This window comes from Odocoileus virginianus, chromosome 3 (assembly GCF_023699985.2).
Source record: "Odocoileus virginianus isolate 20LAN1187 ecotype Illinois chromosome 3, Ovbor_1.2, whole genome shotgun sequence".
NCBI classification, from domain to species: Eukaryota; Metazoa; Chordata; class Mammalia; order Artiodactyla; family Cervidae; genus Odocoileus; species Odocoileus virginianus.
The window spans coordinates 23,884,245-23,907,779 of record NC_069676.1 but is presented as its reverse complement, the minus strand read 5'-3'; the positions used below and the strand labels follow the sequence as shown (position 1 = coordinate 23,907,779).

The window sequence follows — 23,535 nt, the reverse complement described above, 5'->3', positions numbered from 1 at the left end:
CAGTTTAAGAGAGTGTCGTTGGAAGTAGTTCTTGAGAGACAGCATGTATGTTTCCGCGAACATGACACATTTTGACATTCCAGTCTTTTTCTTTACCGCTGCTATTTGGTCAATGAACATTTATAGAAGTTATTTTGGGGATCAGAACTGGGAATGCAGAGACAAAACTCAGACCTTCCTGCAGTAGTGCTCACTAAAGGGTAGTAGAGAGCATCTTTTGAACCGGCAGTACATTAACAGTAGTAATGGTTTTTAATAAGATTTTATGTTTATCAGAGGTTCATTATTCCACCTCTTGTATCTTTATAAATAGCCACCTACTTTTAAGAGATAATCCAAGGCACAAGCAGATTGGAAGAACAGAGTGCATCCAGAAACGGACCCAGTTTTCCAACCCATTTCCATCACTTTTTCTTTAATGCTGATACATTAATATAATTTTTGTGTTGAGACTAAGCTTTTAGAACCTCTACAACTCTGACATTTCCCTGTTACTTTTATCACAAACTTTTCTTTAGTAGCTGGTATTATATTCCCTGGTGGCTCAGCAGTTAAGAATCCTCATACAGTGCAGAAGACTTGGGTTTGATCCCTGGGTGGGCAAGATCCCCTGGAGGAGGAAATGGCTACCCCCTCCAGTATTCTGGCCTGCAGAATTCTATGGACAGAGGAGCCTGGTAGGCTACAGTCCAAGGGTCACAAGGAGTCAGACATGATTGAGCACATTGTTTATGAATCCAAGATTTACCCAGTATTGTTGTTAAGCTAGTTCTCAAACAGTCTAGCTTTTAAAGACAGAAAGAAATTGACCAATATTCCATTTTATGGGTTGTATTCATTGTACAAGGTCTTTTGCAAGTGTAAACATTGCACTTCATTCAGTTATGTTTATCTTTAAATTTGACTCCCACTAATCACTTGGAGGATTGGTAGCATTTGTAGTAGGAAGATGAATAACCAGTGAAAAAATGAGATGAAAAGAGAGAGCTTTGTCAGGGAGTGATAAAGTCCCCAGAAGGTGGTTCTGTCCCATATTATCTACCTTTGATCTGTTGTTTAGTCACTGAGTCGTGTCTAATTCTTTTCAACCCCATGGACTGCAGCATGCCAGGCTTCCCTGTCCTTCACTGTCTCCCGGAGCTTGCTTAAACTCATGTCCATTGAATCAGTAATGCCATCCAACCATCTCATCCTCTGTGCTCACCCCTTTCTCCTCCTGCCTTCAATCTTTCCCAGCCTCAGGGTCTCTTCCAATGAGCCATCTGTTTGCATCAGGTGGCCAAAGTACTGTAGCCTTAGCTTCAGCATCAGTCCTTCCAATGGATATTCAGGGTTGACTTCCTTTAGGATTGACTGGATCTCCTTGCTGTCCAAGGGACTCTGAAGAGTCTTCTCTGGTACCATGATTCAAAAGCACCAATTCCTCGGCATTCAGCCTTCTTTATGGTCCATCTCTCACATCCGTACATGACTACTGGAAAAATCATAGCTTTGACTAACAGACTTTTGTTGGCAAAGTGATGTCTCTGCTTTTTAATACACTGTCTATGTTTGTCATAGCTTTTCTTCCAAGGAGCAAATGTCTTTTAATTTCATGGCTGCAGTCACTATTCCACAGTGATTTTGGAGTTGAAGAAAATAAAATTTGCCACTGTTTTCACCTTTCCCCCATCTATTTGCCATGAAGTGATGGGACCAGTTGCCTTGATGTTAGTTTTTTGAATGTTGAGTTTTAAGCCAGCGTTTTCACTCTCCTCTTTCACCCTCATCAAGAGTCTGTTTAGTTCCTTCTCACGTTCTGCCTTTAGGGTGGTCTCATGTATACATCTGAGGTTGTTGATATTTCTCTCAGCAGTCTCAGTTCCAAATTCTGCTTCATCCAGCTTGGCCTTTCACACTATATACTCTGCTTATAAGTTTAATAAGCAGGGTGACAATATACAGCCTTGATGTACTCCTTTCCCAATTTTGAACCAGTCCATTGTTCCATATCCTCTTCTAACTGTTGCTTCTTGACCTACATACAGATTTTTAAGGAGGCAGGTAAGGTGATCTGGTATTTCTATCTCTTTAAGAATTTTCCACAGCTTATTGTGATCCACACAGTCAAAGGCTTTAACATAGTCAACGAAGCAGAAGTAGATGTTGTTGAATGAAAGGATCTTGCCTGTCTGGATATCTGCTTTCTACTTCCTGCCCATAGATCTTTCATCTACACTCATAGTAAAAGTTTTAAAAGTGTTGTGCATATTTGTTTTACTTCCTACCTCAGTCCAGTTTGAAACTGGCTTCTATCCTCACTCCATTTTGGAAACAGCTCTCACTAAATTTTAACTCCAGTTTGGCAAATCTCTTGACTTTTTCATATGTCATCCTATTTGGCTTCTCTGCAGCATCCGATACCATTGCCTTGAACACCCTTCTCTGGTTTTTGGACACCACTGCCTTCTGGTTTTTTTCCTGTTTTTGTGGTCTCTCATTCTTCTCTGCACGTGTTTTTTTCCCCTCGTTGGGCCATCTTCTTTTTTCACTTAGTCTTCTCAGATTATCGCTTTTCAGCACATGACTTTAGGGACTGTCAGTGAACTGACGAAGCCCCCATTTATGTGGTTTCTGAGCTGCAGACCAAGTCAGCTGTACTTGGTTGCTTCAAGGAGTTTGCGCTTAGCATGTCCAATATGAAATACTGCGTAATCCCTTCTTTCCCAAAACATCAGACACACACTTTGACCTCCTCCAGTGCTCCTTATCTTATTGAATGGCACCACCATCTGTCCAGGTGTGCGGGTCATGCCTCTCCACTTCCTGGACCCCATATCCAGCCTATTGCTGGGTCTTCCCACTTAAACATCTCCCGAGTCTATCCACTCTTCTCCATCTCCACTGTCATCACTTTAGGCTAAACCAGAGTTTTTCAACCTTGGCATTGTTGTTTGGGGCCAGATAATTCTTGTGACTGTCCTGTGCATTGTAGAATTTTTAGCCGTATCTCCAGCTTTTACCCACTAGATACCCCTAATACTTTGTAGTTGTTGGTTTTTTTAAATATTTATTTCTTTGGCTACCTGGGTCTTAGCTGTGGCATGCGAGATCGTTCTTCTCAGTGCATGGGTTTCTCTAGTTGTCACGTGCGGGCTCAGCAATTGGAGTGTGCACGCTTAGTTGTCCTGCAGCATGTGGGGATCTTAGTTCTTCAACCAGGGTTTGAACCTATGACCCCTGCACTGGAAGGCAAATTCTTAACCACTGGACCACAAAAATGTCTTCAGACACTGCCAAATGACCCCTGAGGGGCAGGTCACTCTTCTTCACTCCCTGTTTGAGAGTCACTAGTCTAGAATGTTATTTGAAATACTTCTGTATCATTCTTAAGCGTCTCCCTGCTGTTCTGTGTAGATGTCCTATGGCACGGTCTGCATTCTTTGGTCAGAGGAATGTTTTCAAAACACAAATATGAATTGCCTAAAGCAGCCTAAATATCCTTCAGCAAATAAATGGATAATCAAACATCTATAAAATGGGATAGTATTCAGCAATGATAAAGAACCAACCAACGATCCATCCAACGGCTTGGATGGATCTTGAGAGCACCCTTTTGCATGAAAAAAGCCAATTTCAGAAGACATATGCAGTATGGTTTTATTTTTGTAACATTCATGAAATGAGAAAACAGAGAACAGTTGTTTGTCAGGGTGTATGGCAGATGAGAGGGTGTAACCAAGGAACAGCACGTGGGAGTTTGTTTGGGGAGATGGAACAATTCTGTGTCCTGATTGTGGTGTTGGCTCCGAGAGTCAGTGCATATGATGAAATGTCATAGAACTGCATACAGACTCACACATGTGAATAAAAACAGGTGAAATCCAAAGAAGGTTTATACTTCAGTTACCCATATTGTACCAGAGTTAATTTCCTAGATTTTATGGTTGAACCCTAGTTATGTAGGATGCTGTCATTGGAAGGAGCTAGGTTTAGGGTACTGATGAACTCTGCCCTGTATTGGCATCTTCTTGTAAGTCTAAAATTCCTTCAAAGAAATTAAAAGACAAGTAACTTCATCCCTAGTTTGAATGCCCCCACGGTGACTTTCTGTTCTTAGAAGATTCTACTCTTTAACTTGGCTTGTAAATCTCAGTACAGTCTGGGCTCCCATCCAGGTCTCCAATCCTCATTCCTGTTCCTTTCTGACTTTCTGTATGTTCACTTTTTTTGGCATGTACCCTCCTTGTCTTCTTTCCCTTTCCTAATTAAATCCTGATCATCCCTTTCTGACCCCAAGTCAAAATCATTTTCTAGCAAACAGAATTGTTCTTATCCTCCGAGTACATCATTCAGGCTACAGTTTACTGTATGTTGGTGTTATTGGTTGTCTCCTGGGCTGGACTGTAAGTATCCTATTTGTTTTTGCTTACAGTCTTATTTCCAGAGGCACCAGTGTAGTGCTTGGCAAGTGATTGACCTTCGCTGAATATTTGTGAAATGAGTAAAAACTTCAAAAACGTATTTGTGATGTATTTAGAAGTTCTCATTTTATCCTTGAAGTAGGCTTGAAAGTTTGTAATTTTTAAGGAAAATTTTCCAACATTTTTGTAATCCATTTTTGTCTGTTAGGAAAAATGCTCCTGGCACTTTTGCTAAAAACTGACTTTTCTAAAAGCTGAGACCTAATCATGTAGCCATTATGTTGTTGTTTAGTTGCTAAGTCACGTCTGACTCTTGCAGTCCCGTGGACTAGCCTGCCAGGCTCTCCTGTCCATGGGATTTCGTAGGCAAGAGTGTTGGAGTGGGTTGCCATTTCCTTCTCTAGGAGATCTTCCTGACCCAGAGATCAAACCCGTTTCTCTTGCCTTGGCAGGTGGGCGGTACCTTTTAGAATGTAAACAAAGAAAAACTGGGAATAGGGAAGAATACTGGAGTGGGTTGCCTTTTCCTTCTCTAGGGGATCTTCCCAACCCAGGGATCGAACCCACATCTTCTGCTTCGGCACGTAAATTCTTTTCTCTGAGCCACCTGGGAAGTGGAGTAGCCTGTTAACAGGAGTAGCCCATGTACACTGCTTAGTGAGGAGGGAGGAAGTGTTTCAGAAATACTTTACATAATTTATTTTTGAAGTAATAGTGACTGGAATCTAGATATAAATCTAACATGCATTCCTGTGGCAGAAATTAAATTAGTAATTTACTATTTGAAATATATTGGGTAATTACATAGCTAACATAAAATTATTTCTCAATTATGAAGTAGGTGTATGAAAATGTCTCAGATTGTTTGCACATTAAATAGTCTCACTACTTAAAATTTTGGCAAATCCTTCACCTGGAGATAAGTGGCATTGTATACAGTAAAAACAGACATCTATCTGTTGGTTGTGTAACACTTGAGCTATGTAATTTTTATTTTATTTTATTGGCATATAGTTCCTTTACAGTGTTGTGTGTGTTTCTGCTGGACAACGAAGTGGATCAGCTATATGAAGACATATACCGCGCCTCTAAGCCACCTTCCCACCCCACCAGCCAGTCCCTCCCCTGCGGGTCCTCACGGAGCCCTGCGCTGAGCTCCCTGTTACAGTGTTACACAACTTCCCTCTGCCTATCTGCCCTACATATGGTAGTGTGTATATGTCAGGCCTGCTCTCCCCACCCCCCACCGTGTCCACATGCCTGTTCTCTCTGTCTGCACCTCTGTTCCTGCCCCGCAAGCAGACTCGCCTGTACCATCTTTCTAGATTTCATACATATGTGTTAATACATGATATCTTCTCTTTCTAACTTACTTTACTCTGTATGACAGACTTGGGTCTGTCCTGACCCAGTTTTGTTCCTTTTTATGACTGAGTACTATTCCGTTGTGTGTATGTACCCCTACATGTTCATCCATTCATCTGTTGATGGACGTCTGGGTTGCTTCCGTGTCCTGGCTGTTGCAGATGGTGCTGCAGTGGACACTGGGGCGCGTGTGTATTTTGAATGATGGTGTTCTCAGAGTATGTGCCCAAATGGTGGGATTGCTGGATCGTATGTTAGTTCTATTTTTAGTTTTCTAAGGCACCTCTATACTCTTCTCCGTAGTAGCTGTATCAATTTATAGTCTCACAGTGTACGAAGGTTCCCTTTTCTCCACACTCTCTCCAGCATTTATTGTTTGTAGATTTTTTTGATGATGGCGGTTCTAACCAGTGTGAGGTAATATCTCGTAGTTTTGATTTGCATTTCTCTAGTAATAAATGGTATTGAGCACTTTTTTGTGTTTTTATTAGCCATTTGTATGTCTTCCTTGAAGAAGTGACTATTTAGGTCTTCCATCCATTTTTTGATTGGGCTGTTTATTTTTTTGATATTGATCTACATGAGTTGCTTGTATATTTTGGAGATTAATCCCTTGTCAATTGTTTCATTTGCAAATACTTTCTCCCATTCTAAGGAATGTCTTCTCATCTTGTTTATGGTTTCCTTTGCTTTGTAAAAGCCTTTTAAGTTTTATTAGGACCGTTAGTTTATTTTTGTTTTTATTTTTGTTACTCTAGAAGGTGGGTCAGAAAGGATCTAGCTGTATTTTATGTCAGAGTGTTTTATGTTTTCCTCTTAAGAGTTTTATAGTGTCTAGACTTGATTTTTAATCTGTTTTATTTTTGTGATGGTGTTAGGAAATGTTCTAACTTCGTTCTTTTACATGTAGCTGTCCAGTTTTCCCAGCACCTCTCATTGAAGAGGCTGTTTTTCTCCATTGTATCGTCTTGCCTCCTTTGTCAAGCATTAGGTGCTTATTGGTGCCTCAGGTTATCCCTAGACATTGAACTGTATTTCTGTTTTTGTGCCAGTACTGTATTGTCTTGATTAGTGCAGCTTTGTAGTACAGTCTGAAGTCAGGGAGCCTGATTACTCCAGCTCTTTCTTTCTCAAGATTGCTTTGGCTGTTTGGGGTCTTTTGTGTTTTCATACAAATTGTAAATATGTTTTGTTCTAGTTCTATGAAAAATGGCATTGGTAATTTAAGAGGGATTGGCCTGAATCTGTAGATTACTTTGGATAACGTAGTCATTTTCACAATATTGATTATTCAGACAAAGAACATAGCATAGCTCTGTGTCTATTTGTGTTGTCTTTGATTTCTTTCACCAGTGTCTTACAGTTTCCTACATACAGGTCTTCTGTCTCTTCAGGTAGTTTTATTCCTAGGTATTTCATTCTTTTTGTTACAATGGTAAGTGCGATTGTTTTCTTAATTTCTCTTTCTAATCTTTCATTGTTAGTGAATGGATATACAGGAGATTTCTGTGTATTGATTTTGTATCCTGCAGCTTTACTAAGTTCATTGGTTCGCTCTAGTAGTTTCCTGGTGGCCTCTTTAGGATTTTCTATGTATACTACCATGTCATCCACAGTGAGTTTTATTTCTTCTTTTCCAATTTGTATTCCTTTTATTTCTTTTTCTTCTCTGATATCTGTGGCTAGGACATCTAGAACTATGTTGAATAATATTGGCCAGAGTGGGCACCCTTGTCTTGTTCCTGATTCTAGAGGAAATGCTTTCAGTTTTTCACTATTGAGAATAATGTTTGCTGTGGATTAGTCATATATGGCATTTACTGTGTTAAGGTAGGTTTGCTCTGTGCCTGTTTTCTGAAATGTTTTTGTAATGGGTATTGAAATTTGTTGGAAGCTTTTTCTGCATCTATTGAGATTTTCCTATGATTTACCCCTTCCATTTGTTAATATTGTGTATCACATTGAGTGATTTGCATATATTGAAGAATTCTTCCATCCCTGGGATAAATCCCATTTGATCATGGTGTGTGATCTTTTTAATGTGTTGTTGGATTCTGCTTGCTAGTATTCTGTTGAGGATTTTTGTGTCCGTGTTCGTCAGTGATGAACATGGCCCGTAATTGGCCGTAATTTTCTTTTTTTGTGTGTGATGTCTTTGGTTTTGGTATCGGTGATGGTGGCCTCATAGAATGAGTTTGGGAGTGTCCCTCCCTCTACAATTTTTTTTTTTGAAGAGTTTGAGAAGGATAGGTGTTAACTCTTCTCTAAATGCTTTATTTTCTAACTATACAAGGTTTAAAAGTATACTTTTTATTACTGTGTAATCTTTATTACATTTTAATATTTTTACAGTTGTACTGAAATTGAAAAATGATGGAAGAGAGTGGAATAGAGACAACACCACCTGGGACCCCCCCACCGAATTCTGGGGGCCTGGCTTCTGCTGCTGCACTGTCTTCCGCCCCAGCTCCTTTAGGTACGTGCAGTTGTCTAGCATCAGTGGGTTTTGAGGAGAGTCAGGATACTGTCATCTTTTCTCAGAGTCATTTAACAAAAGCCTAGAGACATACCTCAGAGATACTGTGAGTTCAGTTTCAGACCACTGCAATAAAGCAAGTCACATGAATTTTTTTATTTCCTAGTGCATATAGAAATTATGATTGCACTATACTGTAGTCTCTTAAATGTGCAATAGATTATGTCTATGTCTAAAAAAGAAAACAGTGTACCTACTACAATTAAATACTTTGCTAAAGCATTGCTTTAAAATGCTGGCTGTCATCTGGGTCTTCAGTGAGTTGTAATCTTTTTGCAATGCCAAAGGTCAGTGATCATGAATCACCATAACAAATAGAATAATAATGTAAAGTTTGAAATATTTTGAGAGGTACAATGTCGCAGAGGCACGAAGAACAAATGCTGCCGGGTAAAACGGCACTGATAGACTTGCTTGATGTAAGGGTTGCCACAAACCTTCAGTTTGTAAAATGAAGCAAAATAAATTGAGGTGTGCCTCTGTATTAAAACTTTTGTAATCTTTGCCAGGATGAAGGTAAATAGCCTCTTTTATTTAAGCCAAAGGCAGAAAACATCTTTGTTTTGCTTTAATTTTTATTTTTTGTTTTTATATTAACTAGAAATCATCTTTGTTATGACAGAAATATCCTAAAAAGCATGTGTTAGCTTTGTCTAATGTTCTGTGACTTTGTGGAGATTAACCTTCTGACCAAAGTTTTTCAGCCCTAAATTGTGAAGTTTTATGCTCGTATTAGCAGAGATGAAAAGCAGGTCTATTTTATTAAAAGCACAGCAAAACAAACAGAAACAGCAAAGATCTGCAATACCATAATTTTATAGACCTGCTGCTTTTACTGATGGGAGTTGAAAGTCATTTGCGCTCAGTCATACTCATGTATTTTAAATTACGTATTTAAAGATAACTCTTGGGAATAGGGTCTGTTCAATTTAAAAATTTTCCAAGATGGTAATGAGATGCTTTGAAAACTAAATTAAAAGCATGTCACTGAGTGTGATTTTCCTCCCCTCTCTCCTAGCCGCAGCCAGCACCTTCCCTTCTCCCAGCGGGCCCTCTGTGCAGACCTTGCCGCCGCAGGCGTACCCCGCCCCCCAGCCGCCCCTGCCTCCTGTGCAGCCTGCGGCGCCCTTGCCCTTCCTGACGTCCGCACCCGTTCCTTCTGTCCCTCCGCTCGTCACCTCCCTGCCACCTCCCGCTTCTCCGCCGACTGCGGCTGCCTTCAGTAATCCTCCTCTGTCCCACTTCCCGCCCTCCGCCTCTGCCCCAAACCCTGTCTTGTCTGCGCCCCCAGCGGGCCCCCCCACTTCCGGATTCTCGGTTGGCTCAGCGCACGACATCACCAGGGGACACGCAGGGAGAGCCCCGCAGACGCCCCTGATGCCGTCATTTTCCGCGCCTCCGGCGGCAGGTACGCTCTCGTCGACGCTTTGAAACGGGTGGCTATGGGGGATGTTTCATCTGGTGTTTTTTATAACAGCTTTACTGAGGTGGAATTCCCATACAATTCCCTTTCACGTGTACAGTGTAATAGTTGTTACTATATTTACCAAGTTGTGCAGCCATCACCACAGTCGATTTTAGAACCTTTTAATCACCCCCAAAGAAACTGCATACCTGTTAGCAGTCACTCCATACTTCTCCCAGTCGTCATGGTTCTCAGCACCACTAATGTACCTTCTGTCTCTGTAGACGTGCTTGTTTGGGACATTTCCTATTAAATGGACTTGTATTAGTATGCAGTCTTTTGTGACAGGCCACTTTCACTTAGTGTGATGTCTTCAAGATTCATCCGTGTTGTAACAGGTGTCAGAGCGTTCTTGCTTTTTAGGATTGAACTATATTCCGTTGTATGGCTGTCCCATGTTTTGTTTATTCATTTCATCGGTTGATAAACTGTTGGTTGTTTCCACTTTTTGGCTATGGTGAGTACTGATTTTATGAACCTTGGTGTGCAAGATTTATGTAGAATAGAAATGTTTTCATTTCTTTTGAGTATGTACCTAGGTTCAGACTTGCTGAGTGTTTTTCTTTTTCCTGAAGGGCTTCATTTTTTTTTTTTTTTTAATAAATTGAAAAAGTTGCTTTATAACATTGTGTTAGTTTCAGGTGTGCACATAGTTACTCAGTTACGCATATATCTATATCTATTCTTTTTTAGATTCTTTTCCATTATAGGTTATTACAAGATATTGAGTAGAGTTCCCTGTGCTATACAGTAGGTCCTTGTTATTTATCTGTTATATATATATAGTAATGTTTTTCTGTTAATCCCAAACTCCTAATTTATCCCCCCTTTTCGCCTTTGATAACCATCAATTTTTTTCTTTTTTTTGGTATGTCTGTGAGTTTGTGTTGTGAATAAGTTCATTTGCATCATGTTTTAAAATTCCACATGTAAGTAATAATGTGATATTTGTCTAATTTACTTCACTTAGTATGATAATTTCTAGGTCCATCCATGTTGCTGCAAATGGCATCATTTCATTCTTTATGGCTGAGTATACATATCCCATTGTGTATACATATACCACATCTATTGATTGATCTGTTGATGGACATTTAGGTTGCTTCCATGTCTTGGCTCTTGTAAATAGTGCTGCTCTTGGGGTGCATGTCAGAATTGCTGACTTTAGTGCAACCATCAGACTACTGTCTAAAGCAGCTGCACCATTCATTTTACTTTCTTAGCAGCATTAAGGAGGGTTCTTGTTACTCTGCATGAATATTTTATTCCCTTTTCCTTGATTTCCAGAGCTTCCTATTTTCATTTAAAGTATTAAAACTGATGTTGCTAAATATATGATTTTTATGATATGATATAAAACTTAGAACATGGTTAGTATGTGAAAGCAAAAGTCACTCAGTTGTGTCTGACTCTTTGTGACCCCGTGGACTGTACAGTCCATGGAATTCTCCAGGCCAGAACACTGGAGTGGGTAGCCTTTCCCTTCTCCAGGAGAATCTTCCCAATACAGGGATCCAACCCAGGTCTCCTGTATTGCAGGCAGATTCTTAACCAGCTGAGCCACAAAGGAAGGGAAATGTCAGACAAAATTCCAAAATTTTGTCCTAATATTTTGTGTGGTTATAGAGAAACACCAAGGTGAAGTCTGAGTTTAGCTTTACTTAAAAATTATCAGGACCGAGTGATCCAGGGAGTAGTTTATTTAGCCATGTAAAAGTTCAAAATCAAATAAGTGTATGTACCATAAGTTGGTGGTATTGGACTATTTTATTTTCTAGGTCAAGAACACCTACTTTTTTTGGCTTCCCTGGAATGGTTATTGGAAATCAGTATTAAAACTTCATCCTGTCATATTCTTCCTATTGTTTCTCTAATTTTAGGAAAAGAAACAACTTTGTTGTGATTTTTTTTTTTTAATCCACTTTGGATTATCTAGTTTAACAAAAACTTTTGCAGAGTGCAGGTATGACACTCATGTGTATGTATATGTGGATTTTCTTTTTGAGTTAAAATATCATATATGGATATGTTTACTAATTTTTATATGAATTTTGTATGATGAGCTTGAGTGCTCATAACAGTTATTTTTATGGTTTAAGGAGAATCAGGCTATAGCTGTTTGCGTCCACGTGCTACATTGGGCAAACATGAAGTACTTTTGGGTATATTTGTTTGGTCCATTTTCAGGGCACTAGATAGTAAGCCTAAGAAGAGGGAAAGAAATTTCTTTTTTGGAGTTCGTATAATTTATTTAGGTGATTCTTTGAAATCATATCTCAGTGTTGAAATGCCTGAGTATATAGTAACATGATTAAAGTTGTTTTGAACTACCTATTTCATATGTTTATCATCTTTTTTATAGGAGATATTTTATGGAATAAATAACATATGTTAACATTTTTGCCATTAACTAGGTATTTTGCCAACTCCTATTACTCAGCAAGCTGGTTTGACATCTGTGGCACAGGGAACTGGAACTACATCAGCCATCACTTTCCCAGAAGAGCAGGAAGACCCTAGAATTGGTAGAGGTCAGGATGAAGCTTCAGCTGGTGGACTCTGGGGTTTTATAAAGGTAAGGGGTATTTACTTTAAAAACTGTGTGTAATTTTTTAATTATAAAACTTAAAGAGAATTTTGAAAGTAAAAAAGAATAGTATAAGGAAAAATCATTGTAAAATATCTTTTTAGTCTTATTACACTTTTTCTGGGCTTCCCTGATAGGTCAGCTGGTAAAGAATCCACCTGTCATGCAGGAGACCCCAGTTTGATTTCTTGGTTTGGAAGATCTGCTAGAGAAGGGATAGGCTACCCACTGCCATGCGGGATACCTGGGTTCGATCCCTGGGTTGGGAAGATCGCCTGGAGAAGGGAAAGGCTACCCACTCCAGGATTCTGGCCTGGAGAACTCCATGCCAGTCCATGGGGTTGCAAAGAGTTGAACACAACTGAGTGCCTTTCACTTTTACTATACTCTTTCTATATTTCCTCTTAGTCTTCTGGATGTGCATATCTAGGTAGATATATCTTTTTAATTAAAAGCAAAGTGAAGTAGTGACATGTGGATACAATTTTGTGTCTTTTGTTTAGTTTTACCTAGTGATCATGAACAACTTTCTGGCCATAAAATATTCAGTTTACTTTGCCCAACATGTCATTCATTGCATTTATTTCCTGTGTTTTATTTCACTAACCTGTTGTTGGCGTTTTCTGGTTGTAATTCTTATTAATAAAATTATGGTGAGCCTCTTGTATGCAAATCTTTGTGTACTTCTGCTTTATCAGAGTTAGTTCCTAATGTCAGTGTGAACATTTTAAAAACTACAGGTATATATTGCTCTCCAGGTAAATTATACCAGAACACCCTGTTGTAAGATCTTTCACTTGCCAGAAATGATTATTATTTTCTAATTTGATAGGCAAAGAAAACAATACCTTGTTTAAATTTACATTACTTTGTTATTGAATTTGAGCTATTTTTTAAACTGATTTTTGACCATTTGTATTTTTCTTTTGTGATGTCTGTATTCCTATTCTTTGCCCAGTTTTGAATTGGGATTACTTTCTTCTTTAGTGACTTCATAAGAACTCTTATGAATTTTATTTTATGCTGTCATATGTTGCCATATTCTCCATTTTTATCTTACATTTCAACTTTATTATGCTTTATTGACACAAAATCTTCTAAATTTTTGGAAGTCATTTCTATGAGTTTTTTTAAATGATAAAAATGATCTTTACCTACTACATTGTGATCATTGTTTTTTTTATGATTTAATTTTCTTATGGCAGTATTTTTTACCAGACCGTTTGATATAGCTGATACTTTAATATATTGTGGAGGTAGAAATCAAACTTACTTTTTTTTTCCAACCACTTAATCGAGTATTCTAAAATCATATCCCAGTGATTTGATATGTCACCTTCATCTTAGTTACTAAATTGTGTCTGATAATGTCAGTTAGTGGGCTGTGTATTTTATTCCCTGCTCTGCCTGTCCTTGCAGCAGTACCACACTATTTTAATTATTGTAACTGTTTGTTACACTAATATTTATTGAAAGCCTACTCTGTGCTGAGGTGGGGATTGGAATATCTGTTGAATCAGATGGAAAGGTAAGTTCGCAGTCTTTGCATTCTTAAAGACAGATCAGCATTTGGTTGTATAAGTTTTCTGTTTTCTCTTCAAAATTTTTCTCTACTGGTCTTTTCCATTTATTTTTCTTAACCACTTTCTTAAATGATTCCAAAGTCACTTTGTCAAGTTCCCTTCAATATTCTGAGGGTTTGGTTGTAATTTGATTATATGTTAAACATATTGTTTAATTGTTAGGGAGTTAAACTGATTTACAGCATTTGAGCTTTATGTATTAGAAAAATGGCATTTTTTCTAAGCTTGCTTCTTTTTATCACTTTGTGCTTTTTAAAGGTTTTCTTTATGTAGGAACTATGACTTCTTTTCCTTGTTAAGAGCCTGTGTTAGCATGTCAGTTACCAGTTGTAATAGTTCAGCTATACAGATTTTGTAAATAACTCTTTTAATATTCAGCATAAGATGAGTTGACAGTCTTAAATATCGATGTTATGAAGTCATTTTTTGTTTTGAATCACCTTAGTTTAATGGTAGGTTGAGACAGGTGGAATCATGGCCTGTCAGCCAGATGCCATCTCAGGAGGCATTGCTCCCTCTAAGTCTCTTCCACTGTGGGAGAAGCATAGATGGAAGGAACTCCTCAGATCTGGTTCTTTCTATCTAATAGTGTGGTTTTAAGAATTCAGAGGAATAGGTCTTTTTTAAAAGACCTGAGAGTTTGGAACAAAACAAATAGGGAGTAGGAGAAAACTTTCATAGATATAGAGTATTAATATTAAAGTAATAAGTAATTTTTCTGGGAAGTAAAGATAAATTGTTTTTACTATTAGGGAACAAAATATGAGTGTTTGGAGAAACATTTGATTACAGTCTTTATTTGAGACCCTAATGGACAAGTTTTGCCTAGTCTTTTATATAGATAACTAAATAAATAATAAGTAAAAATATATGTATACATAGAAATGAAATTAACATATGCATACATATATGCGTATATACAATAAACAGGTCAGTGTTGGTTGAAGTAGGGTCTGTAGGTTACTGTCAGTCACAGTGAGATGAAGAGAAGTTGAGGGGAAGCATTTTGAAATTTCATAGTAATTTGACATTGCCATAGCCTTATTTTTCTTACACTTTACAAAAGTATAGGTCTGCAGTGCATTGGAAACTTAAATTTTTTTTCACCATCCAGTAATCACAGTGATCTTTGCTTAGAATGAGTATTTACATGTGAATTTGTTCTGTGCAGGGTGTGGCTGGGAACCCTATGGTGAAATCCGTGCTCGATAAAACGAAACATTCGGTAGAAAGCATGATCACAACGCTGGACCCTGGCATGGCTCCGTATATCAGTATGTAAAGCTAGAGCAGCATTTGCCATGTAAAGTATGTGCTCATGTCAGCCACTGAGTGTAATCCAACAGGTCTTGTCATCAGTGGCAGTCCTCCTGTGTTCTTATACTGATTGTTAGTCTTGGCGCTTTTAATTCATGTTTTTCTTAGTCATCATTAAAATTTTGGAAAACTTCACAGCACGAACTTTGCAGGAGTAAAAATGATTTGAATTATTAGTACACTTGCTGATTTTATTTATAAATATGGTTAGTGTTGCTTTATATGAATTTTACTATCACTGTTGACATTTGAAGTGTTGCTTTGTTCATATATGGTTTTTGGCATTTCTCCAGTTATCTATTTTAATTAAATGTGGTTATGTGTATCTCAGGAATAAAATTTTTAGAGGCTGTTAATCTGTTTACTAATAATATCTCATTACTAGGTTTGCTAGGAAAGCTGTTTTAATTTTAACCACCTTGGAACCCTCATTACCAGGAATTCTCCTGAAGGTTAATGTACATATCCAATAAGTGAAATAACATAGTCGTTCAGCAGGGTTTGTGACCAATTATTCGTAAATCTATTGAAGGTAATTTAGTGGCCAAAGCTGTGCATCAGGTACTTGAACAGAGGTTTTCAGTAGCAATTAAAAGTTAATAACTTTCTCAAGTCTTGAGTCTCTTGATAATTGACTGTCTAGTAAATGTCAAAAGATAAGACCTGCTAATGGTAAGTACCACTTATTAAATATTTGATCTGCCAGATACTAATTCTCATAAGAGATCTGCAAGCTAGGTGTTATTTTCCCCAAGTTTTAGATGAGGAACTTGTGTTCAGAGAAATTTATTATTATTCTCCGTCATACAGCTTGGTGTGGAGCTAACAGCCACTTTGCTTCCCTTTAAGTAGAAAATTGAATCAAAGAATTAATTCAACTGAATTGGTCTCTGTGTTTCTAATTATCACAATTGGACCCTACCATATATATTGATTTTATATTATTCATAGTAATCAAGTTTGATATAATTTGTAGTATATATATTCTTTTCACAGGATCTTATTTTTAATGAGGAAAAGAGAATTAGTATTTTCAGAGCTCTTGTTTTAATGTGTATTGTATTAGACCCATTACCTATTTGAAGCATTTACCTTATTAATCCTTAGAGCAAGCTCTGTGAGTGGCAGGAATTTTTCTTTAAGGAAGCAGGCTCCGTGACTTCCCCACGCTAGACTCAAAATGGACAGGCCTAGGGCTGAGTCCTAACATCACTGCTAAGTAGCTGTGTGACCTCGGGCAAGACCTTGTCGGCCTCAGTTTCCTCAGCCAATAAAAAGGTTAATCTGTATCTTGTGTCGTTTTGCCAGGTTGGTACTAATTATGTCATAAAATGTTAGGGCGTGTAGTAATTATGAGAATTTCATTAATTTGAAATTTTCTTCTGGTCTTTTTAGAATCTGGAGGTGAACTGGATATTGTAGTGACCTCGAATAAAGAAGTAAAAGTTGCTGCCGTCCGAGATGCCTTCCAGGAGGTCTTCGGCCTAGCTGTGGTTATAGGGGAAGCCGGACAGTCCAATATTGCCCCACAACCAGTGGGCTATGCAGCGGGATTAAAAGTGAGTAATAGAACATCTTCTTAGGATATAGAAACTGCTGGTTTATTTTTTCATAATTCTGATGATGATTCTATGGTCTCTGTGGAGCAGTTGGGTTTTTACATACTGAAATACTGATTTGGTTTTTAATTGGACAACTCTCTAGTGTTAACAACGATACAGTGGAATTTTGATTATTGGGAGCAGGGATGACCCACATGCCAGAGCACAAAAAGAGAGATGTTAGTCCTGAAAGAGATCTTCTTAACCCGGTATTAATATTTAAATCCATTGCTGCAGTTATCCCTTGCATCTCATAAGCTTTTTATTACTATCACTATTAGTAATAATTTACTTTATTTCTTATGGTTTATGGGATTCTTATGTATTTAGAAATTTCCAGAATAGTAAACAGGTTTTAAATTTACCTTATGAGTCCCGCTTTTCTCTGTACTTGGTGAGGGGACTCAGCCACTCACCGAAAAAGCTTTCTTAGCTTGCTTACTTTGAGTCTTCCCTTTCCTTGTCCATTTAACAGACTTACCTTAGAGACCCAACTACCTGGCAAGTTATAGACACAATGCCTGTGTATAACCAGAGTTTTCCAGGGTCTCACCAGCATGTAGAAACCTATTAAATCTTATAATGCACTTACCAAAAGGAAGACACTGCTGTAGTTTTTGATAGTGAAGGAAGATGACCTTGTGATTGCATCTGTAGGTGTCTATAATCCTTACATAGTAGTGGCAGATGATAGATTTCATACACTTGCATACTCACACCTCCACTTGAATCTCGTATAGTCTTCTGGCCTATAATCATTAAAAACAAACAAACAAAAAAACACTGTCAATTATCCAAACCAATCCTATTACCATACTAGACAGAGTCCCCTCTAGCCTTCTAGGTGCTAAAGTTCCAAGAGCTCTGCCCTCCCTCTCATACACATTTTATCATCACCATCAGTATACAGACATGCAGAACAAATGAACAGTTCATCAGCATACAGACACTGCTCCCACCTTAAAAGGAAAAAATAAACCAAAGAAAACCTTAGTTTTTTACCCCTTTTTCCCCATCACCTCCTACCTTAGCTTTTTGCTTCATTTTGCAGCAAAATTTCCGGAGTTGCCAACACTTTTATCTCTAGTTCTTTCTTCATATTCTCTTAACACTCACCTCAGTCAGGGTGTCACCCCCCACCACTCCACTGAGGATGTGCTCTCAAGGTCACCAGTGTAGTTCCGTCTACTTTGTGCTAGCATGGGCCTTAAGACTCCTCTGTAATGTCTTTGATGCTCACGGATGCCACACTTGGTCTCTTCCCTGCCTCTGATTCCTTTCTGCTTTCTTTCTTGGCGCTTCCTTTTCTCCCCAGCCTCGTGATGATGTCATCCAGTCCCATGGCTTTGAGTAGCCGCTCTGTGCTGACAGATTTGAGTTTATATCTCCAGCATAGACCTCTCATGTAAACTCGGTTTATATAAAAGTTGCCTTTTTGATACCTTCACTTGACTGTCTCAGTATGTCTAGTCCTCAGCTACTTTTCTTTCTTTCTGATCTGTTTCCCCAAGGTTTCTCCATCTCAATTGATGACATCTGTGTTCTTCCATTTTCTCAGGTGAGAAACCTGGAGTCATCCTTGATTTCTCTCATTACCCATGTCCATTTCATCAGGAAATCTTGTTCACTATACCTTCAAAATACATCCAGCATCTGGCTGCTCATCACTGTCTTCATTGCCTCCACCCTGGGTGAAGCCATCACAAGGTCTTGCTGAAATCTTGCATTCACCTTCTAACAGGTCATCAGTTTCTACCCTTGTAGCCCTGTAGGTTATCTTCAACAGAGGAACTAGGATAATTCTTTCAGCACACTAGGTCAACCCATGTCACTGTTCTTTTCAGAACTTTATGTTTCCCTTAGTGTAAAAATCCAAATTCCTCACCATGGTTTCCACAGCACCATATGACCTGGCTGAACTGGCCTATTTTTTTAATTTTTTTTTTCATTGAAGTATAGTTGATTTTCACTGTTCAGGTGTATAGCAAAATAATTCAGTTATACCATATATATGTGTGTGTGTGTGTGTATTCTTTTTTAGATTCCTTTCCATTATAGGTTACTAGAACATACTGAGTATAGTTCCCTGTGCTATACAGTAGGTTATTATTGTTTATTTGTTTTGTAGATAGAGTAGTGTGTATCTGCTAATCCCAAAATGAAAGCGAAAGTGAAGTCTCAGTTATGTTGACTCTTTGCAACCCCATGGACAGTAGCCTACCAGGCTCCTCAGTCCATAGGATTTTCCAGGCAAGAGTACTGGAGTGGGCTGCCATTTCCTTCTCCAGGGGATCTTCCCAACCCAGGGATTGAACCTGGGTCTCCTACATTGCAGACAGACACTTTACCGTCTGAGCCACCACAGAAGCCTAATCCCAAACTCCTAACTTATTCCGCATCCCGTTTCTTCTTTGGTAACCGTAAATTTGTTTTCTGTGTCTGAATCTGTTTCTGTTTTGTAAATAAGTTCATTTGTACTTTTTTTTTTAAATTTCACATAAGCAGTATCATGTTTGTCTTTCTCTGATTTACTTCACTTAGTATGATAATCTTTTAGGTCCATGATTTTGCTGCAAATGGCAGTGCCACATCTTATTTATCCATTCATCTATTGATGAACATTGGGGTGTATGTATCTTTTCGAGATAGAGTTTTTGTCTTTTCCAGATACATGCCCAGGAATGGGGTTGCTGAATCATATGGTAATTCTGTTTGTGGTTTTTTAGGAAACCTCCATACTGTTCTCCACAGTGGCAACACCTCCATTTTTCCTGTAGCTTCGTCTTCTGTAGTCTTGCCCCTTGCTCACTCCATGCCAGCCGTATTGACCTCCTTGCAGGTCTTCATCCATATCTAACAGGCTGCTCTCTCACAGCCTTTTCACTAGCTCTCTGGGAGACACTTTCCTCACATACCTACTTGGTTGACCCCTAACCTCCTTCAAGTCCTCAAGTCTTCCCTGTGCCGCGAGGCCTGTCCTGACTGCCTGCTGCAGGCTGCACCCACTGATCCTGCATGCCTGATCCCTCGAACCCTTTTTTTTTCCTCCTATAGCATTCAGTATTTTCTGACCTACTATATAATTTATATTATTTTTATTTTTAATGCTTCCCCCCCCCCCCCCCCCGCACTAGAATTTTAAGTTCTACAGGAGCATAGATCTTTGTTTTGTTTACAGACATGAATAGTGCCTTTTTTTTTTTTAATGATTATCTAGCAGCCTTATTGAGGTAATTTGGTATCAAACCACAAACAGTACAATTCAAAGTGCTAGGGTAAACCTTTAAAGGTAATTTTCTCAACTAAACAGTCTAATGCAAAAGACATTTTCACTCTGGGAGCTGTTTCGAAGCTTGGGTAAGCAAACCTTACTGGAACAGATATTTTCCTTACGAGAACTCTAGCTGCCCATCTGTTGGCATACTGTGATAGTACCTTTACCATCAGACACTGCACTGTCTTCACACTTGTCTCTGTGCACTTCTGGTGATACACAAAGACTGTACAAGGCCGGGGTAGACCCAGATAGTTTTTAGCAACTCTGCTTCTCCTTCCTCAGTTTCCACATGCTTTCTTTCCTAAAATGTTCTGACTGAATACATACTTGTAATGGAGTCTCCTTTCTCACCTCCTCTTTATAAGCTCTGCCCTCTCCCAGTAGAAAATAAAGACATACCTCATGTCCCCAGATTGCCTCAGAACATGAAATCCTCCCGAGTGTCATCCAGAGGGACAACTCCAAATAACGTTTTGGATGTCCTGGACGCAAATGACACAGTGACTCAGTAAAATCTTCTGGCAAGTCATCTGGTTTCTGATTGTTCTGGAAAAAAAAAAATCAGAAAAAGGACCAGATAAAGTTGTCAGCTGATAGGTCGTTAATACTTTCTAATGATAGATCACTATATGATTTCTGGAATATAACTCAGAATTTCATGGTTTTTAAGGCTTGAGTCTTCAATATTTTATTATGCTAAATATCATTACATCAAAGATACTTCAGGTAAGTAGGTACTGAACTTGAAAGGCTGATGGAGATTTTTTTTCTGTAAAAAACCTTGTTTTATGAACATTAACAGTTCATGTTGTGATTTTGCTATTACTTGACAGATTTGTTTTAGTATTGGTTTTTGCCCTTCAAATTTAGACACGGTTTCCTTTTCCAGAGTCTTTAATACAAGCTTAAAATTCATTGAAACTGATATAAATATCAAACTGATTTTTAATTTTATCAGTTGCTTATTTTGGGTACACTAGAGGGAGCTAATGAGAAGAAAATAAAGCCGAGTATTAAAATTTCAAACCAGATTTTTTTCTCTCCATCTGCTTTATTTGAAGTGAATGGCTTTTTTGAACTAAACCTAAGTTTTCCTTTACACATACGAATTTGTTTCAGTTCAATTGCTCAGTCGTGTCTGACCATTTGCGACCCCATGGACGGCAGCATGCCAGGCCTGCCTGTCCATCACCACCTCCCAGAGCCTGTTCAAACTTAACGTCCATTGAGTCAGTGATGCCATCCAACCATCTCATCCTCTGTCATCCCCTTCTCCTCCTACCTTCAATCTTTGCCAGCATCAGGGTCTTTTGAAAATGAGTCAGTTCTTTGCATCAGGTGGCCAAAGTATTGGAGTTACAGCTTCAGCATCAGTCCTTCCAATGAATATTCAGGACTGATTTCCTTTAGGATGGTCTGGTTGGATCTCCTTGCAGTCCAAGGGACTCTCAAGAGTCTTCTCCAAACACCACAGTTCAAAAGCATCACTTCTTCAGCACTCAGCTTTCTTTATAGTCCAACTCTCACATCCATACATGATTACTGGATAAACCATAGCTTTGACTAGATGAACCTTTGTCGGCAAAGTAATGTCTCTGCTTTTTAATACTCTGTCTAGGTTGGTCATAACTTTTCTTCCAAGGAGCAAGCATCTTTAAATTTCATGGCTGGAGTCACCATCTGCATTGATTTTGGAGCCCCCCAAAATAAAAGTCTGTCACTATTTCCATTGTTTCCCCATCTATTTCCCATGAAATGATGGGGCCAGGTGCCATGATCTTAGTTTTCTGAATGCTGAGTTTTAAGCCAACTTTTTCACTCTCCTCTTTCACTTTGATTAAGAGGCTCTTTAATTTTTCTTTGCTTTCTGCCGTAAGTGTGGGTGTCATCTTGTGTATCTGAGGTTATTGGTATTTCTCCCGGCTATCTTGATTCCAGCTTGTGCTTCATCCAGTCCAGCATTTCTCATGATATACTCTGCATATAACCTAGATAGACAGGGTGACAATATACAGCCTTGATGTATTCCTTTCCTGATTTGGAACCAGTCTGTTGCTCCATGTCCAGTTCTAACTGTTGCTTCCTGACCTGCATACAGGTTTCTCAGGAGGCAGATCAGGTGGTCTGGTATTCCCATCTCTTGAAGAATTTTCCACTGTTTGTGGTGGTCCACACAGTCAAAGGCTGTGGCATACCCAATAAAGCAGAAGTAGATGTTTTTCTGGAACTCTCTTGCTTTTACGATGTAGGAAATCAATCAACCATAATTAAAGTTAGGAAGCTCTCAAGACTTCTCTAATGCTAAATTTTAATTTTACTGAAAAACTAGGTATACTTATGACCACTGTCTTATAAGTTATATTCAACAGACATGTAGTTACCATCCATTAGAAATTATGAAGAAGTGTGTAATTTTGGTTATTTGGACCAAGTTGCTTAGTTTAAGCTCTCAGAGGACAGTGTAAGCTTTAGAGGCCTTTCTGCATCTTATTTCAGTTCTGAGATAATTACTCCGAATTATCCAGGCCTTTAAACTGCCTAGTTTCTGATTCCCCCTTCACTACTGAAAAATAAAGTTAAAATTTCCTTCTCAAAACATGGGACTAATATTAAAGTGACTCTACTTGTGACTCTAAAAGATGTGCATTTAAGTAAATGCTCTGGTCAGAGGAGGAGAGCGGCTGATTTACCCACTCTGCATTTTCTGGATTCCATGAATAAAAACAAGAAGTAAACTTGTCTTCCCAACTCACCATCCTGTCTTTCATAGGTGCTAATTAATTTCAGGTAAATATTTTGTGAACCTTAGGCAGAATAAAACCCTGTGCTATAGGGTAGTGAAAAATGAACTGACTTAATTTCTGTTTCCTGGGAGCATGAAATCTAGGACTATTTTTTTATGGTACATAGTTGAGATACCATCTTTAAAAAGTTGCAGATGAATCTCTAAACAGCCCACTAATCCCCTAATAGTTTTTACTGAGTTAACATTTATTTAAACATTTTTATAATAAAAATTAGCCATAATTACCTTTTGGGAGGAGTGAATTAGGCAGATTTACTTTATTCCATACTAAGAATTAAGCTCATCTTAGCTGCTGTATTTTCTTCCAAATTCAGTAGTGATCTCCTCATTCAATTTGGTGATGCCATATTTACATATTTAGATTCCTAACGTTAGCTCTGTAGGCCTTTAGAAGCCCTTGATTTTCCTCTTGTTCACTTTTTCATGTTGTAAGCTCTTACTGAGTACCTGTTAAGTTAGATGCTATTCTAGGTAGCCGAGATACAAGAGTAAGCAGAAATATAGCTTGATTCTGTTGTAGTTTAAGTCACATCTTCTTTGATCTTCATGTTTAGCAACTGTTGACAAGTTGGTTTACATGTTCTCACACAGTTGT

The 23,535-nt window shown here is 38.5% G+C and overlaps 1 protein-coding gene across 2 annotated transcripts in view; it reads left to right on the top strand.

Annotated features, from left to right (window-relative positions):
• The window catches only part of PRRC1 (proline rich coiled-coil 1), a 58,447-nt gene that overhangs the window by 703 nt on the left and 34,209 nt on the right, over nt 1-23,535 (top strand). For both annotated transcript variants that reach the window (XM_070465079.1, XM_020914619.2), the window contains exons 2-6: nt 8,121-8,244; nt 9,323-9,712; nt 12,184-12,344; nt 15,111-15,213; nt 16,652-16,815. In XM_070465079.1, the coding sequence (XP_070321180.1) occupies nt 8,139-8,244; nt 9,323-9,712; nt 12,184-12,344; nt 15,111-15,213; nt 16,652-16,815 (924 nt within the window). In that variant the 5' untranslated portion in view covers nt 8,121-8,138. The remainder of the gene's footprint in view (nt 1-8,120; nt 8,245-9,322; nt 9,713-12,183; nt 12,345-15,110; nt 15,214-16,651; nt 16,816-23,535) is intronic.